The sequence below is a fragment of the Oenanthe melanoleuca genome, chromosome 8 (assembly GCF_029582105.1).
Source record: "Oenanthe melanoleuca isolate GR-GAL-2019-014 chromosome 8, OMel1.0, whole genome shotgun sequence".
NCBI lineage: Eukaryota > Metazoa > Chordata > Aves > Passeriformes > Muscicapidae > Oenanthe > Oenanthe melanoleuca.
This window is the reverse complement of record NC_079342.1, coordinates 1,709,218-1,723,021: the sequence shown is the minus strand read 5'-3', so window position 1 is coordinate 1,723,021 and position 13,804 is coordinate 1,709,218. Positions and strand designations below refer to the sequence as shown.

Genomic DNA, 13,804 nt, shown 5'->3' with positions numbered 1-13,804 from the left:
GGAGTCTCCTTCCCAAGCCCTGCTCCCAGCCTGATTTCCTCTCCTCACCTCTAACCAGCCAGGAGTGAGGCATTTCATTCAGCTGATTTAGGGAATAAAATCCTGAATTAAATCCATTTCCAGCAGATCAAGAATTCCTGGATATTCCACTTGCATCCCAGGAGGGGAAAACACTTTGTGCTGCAAGCTGGGAATAGCAGCAGGTACAGAGCAGGGCAGGCTCACAGAATCTTCCCAGTGGGATTTTTGGGGGGGTTTGGGAGCACAAACTGCCTGGGGTGTCTCCAGCTCTGCAAAGGTCCAACCTCCCCAAAATCACTGGGGATTTCTGTATCCAGCATTGCTGCCAGAGGAATTTCCCTAGGAACTGGCTTAGGTTATAGTGGCATGTTCATTTTCTGAAGCTTTAAGGATCTTGGCTTGGGCACTGACTAAAATCCCACAAACTTTAATTTAGTGGGATGGCCTGAAATGGGGGCTGTGCCCTGGAGCAGCCCCTGACATTAACCAGCTTCCCCAACATTATAATTTCAGCCTGAAATGCTGCCAGGCAGGGCAAGGAGCTGATTTTGGAGGCTGTAGGAATGAAAATAGGCAGAAATATCAGAGCTGGAAGTGCACAGGTTGGGCTCTTCCTAAGGGGGGAAAAAACCCCACAGGCTGGCAGTGAGGTCTGTGAATTGATCCTGATTCTCACAAGTGGAGGAAGAAAGCAAAAAGATTCTGTCAATGAGATGTGAAAATTCCAAGCCCTGGGAGCTCTGCAGATGCTGAAACAAACCTGCTCTGACCCCGGGCTGCACATGTGGGATACCCCAGGTAAGACCATGGATGTTTATTCCAAGCAGAATGGAATTTTTGGACTTTTTTTTAACAAATCTGGACAAATCCACCGTGGATGTTTTGTGAGAACCCAAATCCCTCCCTGCCCAAGGAGGATTAAAGGGTTAAAGAGGGCAGGAGAGGAGCAGGGCTGCTTTGGGGTGGAAAAGTTCAGGGGAAGGTCTGAGCAAACAAGAAATCCTTTGTTCCCTTTGGGCAGGAGAAACCCAAATCCCCAGCAGGGCAGGTGGGGAGCAGCACCTGCGGATTATCCTGATGGGGTGATGATGATCCAAGCACAGGAGTTGTGTTTTCCCCCTTTCACAGCTGCTGATAACATCCTGATCATTGGGAAGTCAAATAAACCAGCCACAGACACTGAGAGTTTGTTTTGGTTTGTTTTGTTTTTTTTTTTTTTTTTTTTTTGGTTTTTTTTTTTTTTGGGTTTTTTTTTTGGGTTTTTTTTTTTTTTTTTTTGGTTTTTTTTTTTGTGAAGTTTGGTAAGAAAAGGCAAATATGTCAAGCCTCTGCTACACCTTGATTTTTCTAGGTTGCAGAAACACAGCCTGAAATCTTAAAGGTCATTCCTGAATATCCATAGGAAAAGGCAGACAGGGAAAATGTACTTGGCCACAGTCAGAAAAGAGATTTGGGTTTGTCAGTGAGTTCTCTGAGCCCAGAGATACCAAAAATGTCTGTATTATTTATAATCCCCGTGGAATCGAGCTAGGTTGAGAAATATTCTCCTGTCATCTTCTGATCCCTCCCCAGGAAGACACTTCCCAGAGCCTTAAGCAGATTTTGAGGATGACAGCCAGCTGCAATCCAGGAGTCACTGCTGATTTTGAAATGCTGCTTGATTTTAGAGAACATCTGAAGGAGCTGTTTAAAATCCAGGAAATCTCCTTGCTTTCTCTTGCATTAATGAAACACCTGGAGAAAACCAGAGGTGCAGCCACCTGCCCTGTGGCTTCCTGGAACTTTATCCAGGTTACTCCAGAGCCCAGCAGTGGAGCAGGATGTGTTTTATGTAGGATTGCAAAGGAAAACTGGAATTAGAAAGGCAGATGTGTCAGGGAAAAGAGCTGCAGCTGAATTATCTCCATTACTGTTTGTGTACCCCTTGCAATTCCATTTGCAGGAATCTGGGAGGATCTTTCCCTCCCAGCACAGAAATGCTGGAAGAGGATGGTTTGAGGAATAAAACCCCTGGGGGATCTTGCAGCTCCTTTTATTCCTGAGCTCCTCTCCCTCTCCCCAGGCCAGTGATGGATCTGCAGTATTGATTACCTGGATCCAGTAGGAATAAGTCAGGATTAATCAGAACCTGCTCCTTTTCACTCTGCTGCTGTGCTGGTGACTTTTCCAGCCTGCAGATCCATCTGCTAGCACCATTTCCAAAGGCAGCCCTGGGAGGCTGGCCCTGCAAGGGGAGAGGCAGGATTCCAGCTGTTGTCAGCAGGCCACAGCTGTGATGAATGAAAATTTAACTTCTCCCAGATGTTCTGCCATTCTCCCCCATCTCCTGCCCTTCCCATCCATCAGCTCTTCCATCCTGCTGCTGGGGGAGGTGGTGCCCGTGGCCAGGAGGGTGCTGGCTCTCCATAATGGATGTTGACAGGGAAAAGGAACAGCAAAGGGAGAGATCCAGCCCTCAGCCATGGCCAGAGCTGGAATTTTAATGGATCAAAGGCACCCAGACAGCCCCTGCACGAGGGGGAGCATCTGGAAGAAATAATAATCAGAGGTTTAGGGGGCTGCTTGGCATCTTCTGAGCAGGTTGGAGCAGTGGAGGGATGGGGAAATTGTTCTTTAATTTTGGGCTGTTCTTGGAGGTTTTATGGCAGAACCTCCCTGGTCAAAAGTTCCCAAATCATTTGGGAAGCTGCTGTGGGGCTCAGCTCCTTCTGAGGCAATATAGGAAAGCTTGGAATGGGAGTCAATCCTATTATTTGTTGATTTATGTTTTTCCATAACATGTGCAGGAGCAGTTGCTACAACAAAGGGCTGTATTTATAAATTATGAAAATTGAATTACACAGGCATGCACATGTAGCTGCTCATGTAATACATGGGGTTTGGATTAATGGATTAGGGGATATGATAGGGCAGCATGTCTGTGTGTATTTCTAGGAAGGAATTCCTGGCTGGGAGGGTGGGCAGGCCCTGGCACAGGGTGCCCAGAGCAGCTGAGGTGCCCCTGGATGCCTGGCAGTGCCCAAGGCCAGGCTGGATGGGACTGGGAGCAGCCTGCTCTGTGTGACAGGGACAGGACTGGGGAGGGAATGGCTGGAGCTGTGTCAGGAGGGGTTTAGGTTGGATTTTGGGAAAATTCTTCCCCCACAGGGTGCTGGGCACTGCCCAGATCCCCAGGGAATGGTCCCAGCCTGCCAGGGCAGCTCCAGGAGCGTTTGGACAGGGATGCCAGGGATGCCCAGGGTGGAAATGTGCAGGATCCACGATCCTGGTGGATCTCTTCCCACTCGGTTCATCCTGTGATCCTTAAAGTGTTCCCTGAGCCCCTCTGATGTTTCCAGGTGCTGCTGTGCTACCCCAGCAGAGCCTGTCTGGTCACAGCTCCGTGTCCTGGGAGGGCTTGGATCTCTCACAGCACTGCCTCACCTCAGAGCTGGGATCCTGGGCTGGAGCAATCCCCATTCCCATTTTCTGGAGCCATCCCCATTCCCATTTTCTAGAGCAATCCCCATTCCCATCCCCTGGAGCCATCCCCATTCCCATCCCCTGGAGCAATCCTTATTCCCATTTTCTGGAGCCATCCCCATTCCCATTTTCTGGAGCCATCCCCATTCCCATTTTCTGGAGCCATCCCCATTCCCATTTTCTGGAGCCATCCCCATTCCCATTTTCTGGAGCAACCCTCGTTCCCATTTTCTGGAGCCATCCCCATTCCCATCCCCTGGAGCAATCCCCATTCCCATCCCCTGAAGCCATCCCCATTCCCATCCCCTGAAGCCATCCCCATTCCCATCCCCTGGAGCAATCCCCATTCCCATTTTCTGGAGCAATCCTCATTCCCATCCCCTGGAGCAATCCCCATTCCCATTTTCTGGAGCAATCCTGGCTGCTCCCTGCCCTGCCCCAGCCCCACTCCCTGAGAGCAGCCAACCATCTGAGGGATCTGTGCTCTGTTCCTTCCCTGCAGCTTTTTTGCAGATGCTCCCAAGCCCAAATGTGAGCTCGATTATTTTTGTGATTCATCATCCAGAGCTGTTTTCCTGCACATCAGAACTCCTCTGGAGCAGAAAACACCTCAGTGCACATCTGTCAGCAAACAAAGCAGCTCCACTCCTCCCTCCTAACAAACACATTTGCTGAAGGAGGTTGTGAATGCTCAGTGGCTCTGTCACTGTGTGGGCTCCCAAATATTCCTGTTATGATCTGTGCTAGAGGCTGGGTTGAAATGCCAGCTCAAAGTGTCATTAAAGTGTCACTTAAGTGGCAAGAGCTCCCAAACCCTTTGTGGGTGTAGAGGGTGATTCCTCTTAGCCCAGTTTAAAATCCCAACAATGGCAGCTTGACTGGGACTGCTGTGTATTTATTTGGATAAATAATCTCTATTTTAATGGAAAAACGACCTAAAACATCCCAATGTGTTGCCTGGGCTGTTTTAGGGGAGCAGGAGTTGGTGAAGCTCTGGCTGGCCGAGCTCAGGTTGTTTCCAGGAATTCCACATCCCTTTCCTGCATTCTGAGGTCTTGGGACAGGCTCAGCCACATCCCAGCTTTTCCCTTTTTCCTTTTTTTAGCACATCTTTGGGACAGGACATGGCACCCACGTGGCCTGGAAGATTTAATATTTGAGGACTGGGAGGAAAAAAAAACCAAAATGCAATTGGATTTAAATAGGGGGAGGGGGGAAAAGCATGAATATTCAAACCATGGGGAAGGAACAGGTTGAGAGATTTTTTTTTTAAGGTATTGAGGCTGGAATAATTTGGAGCAAAGTCAGGAAAAGGCAGCAGTGAGGAAATGCTGGGCCTGGGGACAGGAGGTTCTGTGTGGGTCTCACCAGGTGATGCCACTGACACCCCAGGGACACCAGCTTGGGAAAATGAGATGTGGAGAGCAGAGTGGAATTCACTGGATGAGCTTTGTAGGATTTTTGGGGTATGGGGCTTTTTTTACTTCACTTGGTAAAGTCAATTCATAAATATATTTTCCAGTGAAAATTAGATTTTATACTATTTTATACTTCTACTAGATTGCCAGTACAAGCAACTCAGCAGAACCTTTTTACCCATTTTTAATTCTTAATCTTAAAAGCAAAATCAAAAATTTTGCTTTGAATTTCAATTGAAATGGGAAGGTTTTGTTAAGGAAACACTGCCCTGGAACTGCTTTCTTTTCCATGTCCATCCTCTGTTTTGTTCTCCATCCCACACTGGTGGATTTTGGGGAGGAGACTCTGGGGTATCTCCCAGCCTGACAGAATTACCTTGTTTTTTCTAAATATCTGACAGAAATCCCTCCTGCTATGAACTGAACTGATTTCTTCTGATTTTATTCCTCCTGGACATGGATTTATGCAGAATAACCTGTGGGGTTTGTTACTGTCTTCAGCATTTCCAGTTTTGTACAGAGCAAAGCCAACACTTCCCAGCTTTCCTCATCCATCTCATTTCAAAAATCTGGTTTTATTTCTCAGAACCTTTTTCCAGTTTTCTGGTATAACCCCTGACACAGATGGGACATTGCTCCAATCCTGGAAATTTTCCTTTGGGTAAAATAAAATAAAAATAAAGCAGCCAGCAGAGGGGGTGCAGATCATTTTCAAATCAGGTTAAGGGATGATTTGCATGGAAATGCAAATTTCATTTGCATTAATGAAAATTAATTGCTTGGTTGTTTTTTTTGTGTTTTTTTTTTTTTTTATATATGTATATATGTATATATTTTTTATATGTATTTTTGTGTGTCTGATTTTATTTTATTTTATTTCTGTGTATCGTTTTTTATCTGTGTGATTTTTGTATTCATATGGTTTTATTTCTGTGTAAAATTTTTTAATCTGGGTTATTTTTTGTGTGTCTGATTTTATTTTATTTCTATGTATAATTTATCTGTGTGATTTTTAAAAATTTGTATGATTTTATTTTACGTGTGTATAACTTTTTATTTGTATTATTTTATTTTATTTCTGTGTGTAATTTATTTGTATGATTTTATTTTACTTCTCTGTATAACTTTTCATCTAGGTGATTTTTTGTGTGCATGATTTTATTTTATTTATGTGTGTGATTTTATTTTATTTCTACATATCACTTTTTTCATTTGTGTGATTTTTTTGTGTGTATGATATTTTTTCTATTCTGTATTTTTTCTATTCTGTATTATTTCTATTCTATATTTTTTTCTATTCTATATTATTTTTTCTATTCTATATTATTATTATATTATATTCTATATTATTATTCTATTCTATTCTATTCTATTCTATTCTATTCTATTCTATTCTATTCTATTCTATTCTATTCCTTTTTATCTGCTACCTGCTATCTCCCTATATTTATTTTTCTCCTGCCAGCTAGAGCTGAGTGTTTTCAGTGCATTTCCAGCACCTCCCCATGATGTTTTGAGAATTTCTGGGGTTTTTTTACGTGGTCCTGATGGGAAGCCCCATCTGCAGCTTTGCTGCCTTCCCATGGTTGTATCAGATTATTTCCATAATTTAAACCTTTTGGGTTTTTTTTTTCCATTTGAAAATGGAAAAGTTGTCTGAATATTGGGCAGATTAATTTAGAAGTGACAATTGTCACCTGTGAAGCTTCAAATGCAGAATTCATCTCAATTTTTGTTTTAATGAAATTCTATCACCTTCTGTGCTACATCTCTTTAAATGCTGGGGTTTTTTGTGTATTTTTAAATGAATTTTTTTCCCTCTGTTTGGGGCCACTGACCTCCCATCCCATATTGGCTCCAGATGTCCAGCAGGGAACAGGGAGGGGAATCCTGCTGGATCCTGTTCCTCTGGGGAGCTGCAGGTCCCTCTTGCTGTGTTCTATTTCCAGTGGGGTCAAATGAGCTCCATCCACCTCCCCCAGCCTTGGCTGCTCTTTCCCTTTTCCACCTCCTTTCAACCACCCTGGGGAATCCACCAGCATTTAAATAACTAAAAAAAAAAAAAAAATTAACTCAGAGGGGTTGTGTTGGATCCCTGAGGTGACCTCAGGGATGAGGAGGAGGGTGAGGTGACAGCCCCATGTCCTCTGGTGGCTCCAGAGCTGCAGAGAGCAGGAGAAATGTTGGCTGCAGGTCAAAAATGTTTAAAAGATCATGAAAAAAATCAAGGAATAGACTTCAAAAATCAAGGAATAAATGCAAGGCAGCAGGCAGGAGAGCCCTGTGCCTCGAGCACCATCCCAGGGAGCAGAGCTCTGCCACCAGGAGCCTTTTCCATCTGCATCCATTCTCCTTTTCCCTCTGCACCAATGTTCCTTTTCCTTCTGCATCCATTCTCCTTCTCCATCTGCACCAATGTTCCTTTTCCTTCTGCACCAATGTTCCTTTTCCCTCTGCACCAATGTTCCTTTTCCATCTGCACCAATTCTCCTTTTCCATCTGCACCAATATTCCTCTGCACCAATGTTCCTTTTCCCTCTGCACCAATGTTCCTTTTCCATCTGCATCCATTCTCCTTTTCCCTCTGCACCAATGTTCCTTTTCCATCTGCATCCATTCTCCTTTTCCATCTGCATCCATTCTCCTTTTCCATCTGCACCAATGTTCCTTTTCCATCTGCACCAATGTTCCTTTTCCATCTGCACCAATGTTCCTTCTCCATCTGCACCAATGTTCCTTTTCCATCTGCATCTATTCTCCTTTTCCATCTGCACCAATGTTCCTTTTCCATCTGCACCAATTCTCCTTTTCCATCTGCACCAATTCTCCTTTTCCATCTGCATCCATTCTCCTTTTCCATCTGCATCCATTCTCCTTTTCCATCTGCATCCATTCTCCTTTTCCTTCTGCACCAATGTTCCTTTTCCATTTGAACCAATTCTCCTTTTCCATCTGCATCAATATTCCTGGCTGCTCCCTGATTTCCTCCAGATGGGCCTCAATACTTTCCTATCTTCCTTCTTTTGGTCTCTTTTTTTAAATTTTATCTTTTATTTCCATCCAAACAATTTCTCCCTCTCCTGCCAAGCTCTGCATTGTACCACATTCCTCTCTCCTTCAGACACAATATCCTCCTTGACCCAGCCTGGCACGTTTCCACCTGCCCTGTTGTGTCTGTTCCTCCCAAAAATTCTTCTTGCAGCCCCAGAGGGATGTGATATCCTGTTGTCCATCATCCCAGTTCTATAAAACATCCCTTGGATATCACAGGGACAAATTCCCTAAACCCCTGCAGCTGCCCAGAAGGGCTGGATTTGGGAACATCCCCCCACTTTGGGGATGTTTTTGGGAAGGATCCCTTCCAAGTGAATCATCTGTTTGCATGGCTGACTCCTGTGCAGCTGCATGTGCCAAAAAGAACATTTTTCCATTTCAATTTCTAAATTGTTGCTGCTGAGCAAGTCAGGGCAGTGTTTAATTGTGTGGGGCACCTCTGTCTCTCTTGACTAGAGCAAAAATTATTTCAATATTTGTGCCAGTTTGTATTTTCTCATCTCTAATGACTAGAAAAAAAAAACATATTTTTGAGCATTTCTATGCATTTCTTCAATTTTTTTCCAAGGCCTTCTCTTTTTGGGTAAAGCTAGGGTTAACCTGCTCATTTAAGGGTGAAAAATTTCTTCAGTGGAAGAAAAATGTTAGCTTGTGCAAAGTGAATATATTTTAAATAATGGTATGAAAAAGAATAGTTTTAGTACTTATCTCTATGTTAAGGATTTGCCACAGAGATATCAAATTTATTTTACATTGGCCAAATGTATATAAATATATACATATTTATTTATTTTACATTGGCCAAATTATACCACTGATATTCTAATAAATCCACTAAAAAAATAAAAAAAGAAATTGCTCTATTGCTAAGTTGAAGCTAATTTGGCTCATAAGTCAAGGCTGATGGAAGCAAATCACAACTCTGGGGTAATTTAATTTAATTTAGAATAATTTTAATGTGAGTGCAAAGGTGCCTTGGAGTAATTAATCTGAGAGGTTTTTTGAGATCAGGGATGTGCAAGGAAGGAAACCCTGGGCCTATTTTTTTATATATATAAATAAATATGAATGAGTTTGCACTGGTATAATTTGGCCAACATAAAATAAAATAAGTTTCTGTGGCAAATCCTTAAGATAGAGATAAGCACTTAAATAATTGTATGGAAAAGCATATTCAAAAATATAGGAAACAACTTTTTTTTTTTTTTTTGGTAGGCAGAGTCAGGCCCTGGACTCTGCCCAAAGGCAACAATCCCTTTTTTCTGTTTTGATTGGGATGAAAATCATCTCCATGGGATGGGGAGCTCTGTGCCATTCACAGCTGTTCACAGCAGGAAATCAGGGAATTTTCAGGTGGGGATTGAGACAAACCCGTGGCCACTCTGGATTTCCTGGTGGCCACACTCTGCAAATCAACCCTCTAGCTTGGAAAATGGGGAATTTTATCACTGGGATAAAATTAACAGGATCCTCCCATGGCTGCAGGACATGCTGAGCCTACATAAAATTGTGGACAATGAAAAGACATGGAAAACCTTCAGTTCAGTCAATTATTAATTAAGGATTCCTTAAGAAGGCTCAGTTTTATCCTCAGTGCCATGGAGAACCTTTGCATTTTCATCAGGGTTTCTTTTTTTTTTTTCTCCCCAACCTCCACAATGAATAACTAGGAAAAATTAATGAATGGGATGAATAACTGGGGAAAAAATTAATGACTGGGATGAATAACTGGGGGGAAAAAAAGTTCTATTTCTTTGCCACATCCAGCTTGTTTGTTAGGTGGTGGAGCAGAAATCTGAGATAAGGATCAGAAGATAAATGCTGTGATCTTGATGATGGAAAAAGAAAAGCAGCTGAGATTTTTCTCTCTTTGTTTCTTGAGTTAAGTCTAGACTGTAGGTGTTGTGCTGCTCAAAAATAATCTGGAAATATTTACCAAACTGCATTCTGATTATGATGTCAATAATCAAGTGGAAAGAATGAGCAGACTGAATTTAGGAAGGAAATCTCTGATTTGCAGCATGTTGTTTAAAGACAGAACTGTTCCTAAAATTTATTCTGTGATGGCAATGAAATAAAGGATTTTACATCCCAGACTCCAGAGAAGTGATGGGGGTGAGGAGATTTCACTTTTTGCCCTTTTGGCTTCCTGTTTAAAATCCAGGACACTCATTTCATCCTTCCAAAGGATTCCTCCAGCAAATCTCAAGGAGTGCAGGAAAAAAAGCAGCTGCAAAGTTTTAGGGTCTCTGGTCTGAGATTTGGGTCTTTGTGGCTTGTACCCAACTTCAGTTTATTCCTATAGATTTTCCTTAAACTCCATCTTTAATAAAATAACTGTAAATGAGCTGCTTAATTAGCAGCTAGGCCAAGCAATTTAGAATTTACAATTCTAGTTTGAATACAGATGTAAAAACCACTTTCTCCTATGACTAGTTTGTTTTTTTTTCCCCCCCAGTTCAGGGATATTTATTTGATCAGTCAAAAAATGTTAAGTCTAAAGTGAGCATGTTCTTATCTCTTATTTTCCATCAGACTGGAAAATCTCTTTCATTTACCTTTTACCATGACAAAAATCACTGATTCAGGTGCATCCCAACCTTTCCATTGGCAGATCTTGCTGGTTTTGGGAGTAAAATTCACCATTTTCCTTAAAAGTGGCCCTGATTCCATTGAGTTTGCAGTCCTGGCACTGGGTAGTTTAGAGAACTAAAGAACTAAAAATTTGCAGGGAGAAATTAAACTAAGAAAAGTAGGTATCCCATATAGACACAGAGTGATGTTATAGTGATATTATAAGGAATAGTTTTTAAAGTGTTTAAATGAAAAGGATACAAAAAATGCAGCAAAAGCTGTCACAAAACAAGAGCATTGTGGTCTTAAAAATAATGACAATAAAAGACAAATATATTGATATTTTTTTTTTTAATTTGGATTCTTTTATAGTCTGGTTCACTCTGATAGCATCCCCCAGAATAAGGCAAATCCTACATTTACACTCAGATCTTGCAAGATAGAGATATTCAAAAATCTCTTTTTTTGGGGGGTTAATAAGCATTTTCTTTACTTCTGCAGGTCCTAATGAACAGTGAAATTCCAAACCATGGAGCTGGATATTTGGAAAAGGTAACTACCTGCAGATTGTGTCATTCAAGCATTTCTTTAGGTGCACACTAGGCATCCTTAAAAAGGTCATTAAAGAAAATTCCCCTCCTTGGCTGCCTAATTTCAGAGGCCATAACCAGCTCAAGGTGTTCCCGAGGCTCTGCTGTGGATCCTGTTGCAGTCTGGCTGCTAAAGGAATTCCAGATGTGCTGGGGAGGAGGAGGAGGATGGGGAGGGTGTGATGGCAGCACAGAGCAGGAAAAAACCCTGGATTTTGGCCCTTGGTTTTTTTGGGATTATATTTGAGGTGATGTTGAATTGGAAATGCAGAGGAGGGAAGCAGAGCTGTGGTCCAGGTTTGGAAATTTGGCTGCTGAGGGATGCAGTCTGTGGACAAATATGTCTCCTGGGAAGGTGATTGTTGGTCACTGGGAATTTTAGACTTTGTGTTGTGACCCCCAGAAAAACACTGCATGTGACCTGAGGCCATGGAGAATTCCAAAATTGAATGATAGAAATGGGATCATGGTGTGTAGTTTAAATAGAAAGAAGTGTCTTACATCACACAGTGGAAAAATCAGAATTTAAGGTTTTAGGATATGGTAAAATATATAAAGATGGAGGTTTTAGGGTGGAGGTTTGTCCTTCACCTTCTTCATCATGAGTTTGGGTTTTATTTTGTAATTGGATGGAAAAGTTCACATTGTGAGCCAAGGCTGGTTGGTTATTTGGCTATAAGTAAAAATAATTTATGTGGTATTTCTTAATTGGACATTTTATCCTTGAAAGGCCTTGTAGAGAGAAAGAAACATCTCCATTTTTAGCTTGTTAGCTTGAAGTGCTGTAGAACTCACTGTAATACAGATAAGAAGTAACAAACATCTGAAATACAAGAAATACACACAATTAATCCCGAGCACGGCAGAAAAAGAAGATAAAAGGTGATGGATGATGAGGAGAGCTCCAGGCTGCCATAACTCCAGGAAGGACTTCCCAGAATAGCAGGAGATGGAGGCACAGGGAGGCAGAGGAGGGCAGAGCAGCTCTCCCCGGCTCACCTGGCTCATCCCGGCAGCCGGGCTGGTGGAACCTGTCCGACCGCACCGCTCTCCTGCCCTGCCAGCCCTGCCCGAGCTTTGTTTGTGCGCTGCAGCTGGAGATGGGAATTGCGAGCGCTGCCTCCTCTCTGCCCGACGGGAGACAAGGAGCTGCCAGCCCTTCCCGGGCTCCTGAGCCATATCAGGAGTTATTCCCTGTCCCCAGGAGCCAGGCTCCGGGTGACAGCGATATTTATAGCAGCAATGTCGTGATTCAAGTGGCTGCTCAGCAAACAGGGACATCGGGATGAGGGACCCCAAGGAATTCCCGTGCCAGGACAGCTGGGATGGATCCAGTTTCCCAGGAGGGAGAAGGGTGGCTCACGTCCTCCCTGTCACCACCCATGCCTCCATCCAGTGACACTCCTGGTGCCCCCCATGCCCTTAGAAGGTTCTCACTGCTCTGTGCCCCATCCTCTGGCAGGACCTGCTCCCCCAGCCAAGGAAAGGATAATTCCACCTCACCCCAGACCCAGAGCCCAGGACAGCATGGAAGGCACACCACGCTTTATCCAAATCAGAAAAATGAAGCTGTTCCAATTTCCAGCAGAAAAAAAAAAAAAAAAATAAAAAACGGTGCCATTAATTCCACAGCATCAACACAAAGATAAAAGCAGAGATGCAGCAGGAAGATAAAGAGATTAGAGTATCAGAATTATTACAAATCTTGCCCGTAGCAGTGCCTGTTCCCAAGGCTGCCTGCCATTTCCCAATGATAAGATCCAGGTTTGTAGGCTGGGTAGTGTTTCTTTTCCCCCTATTTGTGCTGGAAAGCTCCAAGCTATTTTTCACTTCAGGCTCCAAGATATTTGTGCTGAAAGGTTCAGCCATTTCTCCAACTGAGGTTACAGACAACAAAGAAACAAAGCTGTTTTGTTGGGAAAAGAGAGAAGCTGAGATTGGTTAAGTTTTGCCACACTGGCCAAGAATGTGTCCTTTGAAACACCTGTGAAAATCCAAATTTAGCCAAATTATGAGTCTCTGGAAAACTATTGCTCATATATAATCACAGCTCATGTGTGGTTCCCGAGCATCTGCTGCTGAGGGAAATGTGCCCTTAGTCCAGTGCAGAGTACAAAATGACACTGGAATTGAAAACAAGTTTGAAAAGAGGAGAAAAAAAAAAAAAAAGAGAAGGCATTTAATGCTATTTTTCGAAACATTTCTCAAATTATCCTGAAATTTTAAAAGTGCAAGTAACCAGTGTTTTGATTTGAGCAATAATCTCAATGACAGCATCTTCCTGATCATGTTTGCATTTTCCAGTACCTGTTTTTAGGTCTGTACATTTTGTAAGTACCCAATTTCTCTGAATGAGAAAAACCATGGAAGAATGAAGAGATCAAGAAATGGGAATTAGAAATTTGTGTCCTTTGTTTCTCAGCATGGGCCTGTCCTTTCACCCATAACCAAGAAAAAATGTTTAATAATCCATGTGGTCTTGATTCAGGATGGAACTAGGGGGGTTCAAAAAATTCCTTCAGCTTGTTTCAAGTGGAGTTTGCTTCTCCTCCATGATTTTTTAGGGTCATCCCTGGTGAACCTTGTCAGTCTCTAACAGAATTCCCACTAAACTGGGGGCTGTGCTGCTAAAAGGGCTCATCCCAGGTATTTTATGGACAAAGGACATGGCTGAGCTGGGATGAG

The 13,804-nt window shown here is 42.8% G+C and overlaps 1 protein-coding gene across 1 annotated transcript in view; it reads right to left on the bottom strand.

The window, feature by feature from the left end:
• Nucleotides 1-13,446, bottom strand: part of PGM1 (phosphoglucomutase 1) — a 21,041-nt gene extending 7,595 nt beyond the window's left edge. The window contains exon 1 of the mRNA XM_056497781.1: nucleotides 13,427-13,446. Within this exon, the coding sequence (XP_056353756.1) occupies nucleotides 13,427-13,446 (20 nt within the window). The remainder of the gene's footprint in view (nucleotides 1-13,426) is intronic.
• Nucleotides 13,447-13,804: the final 358 nt, after the last annotated feature.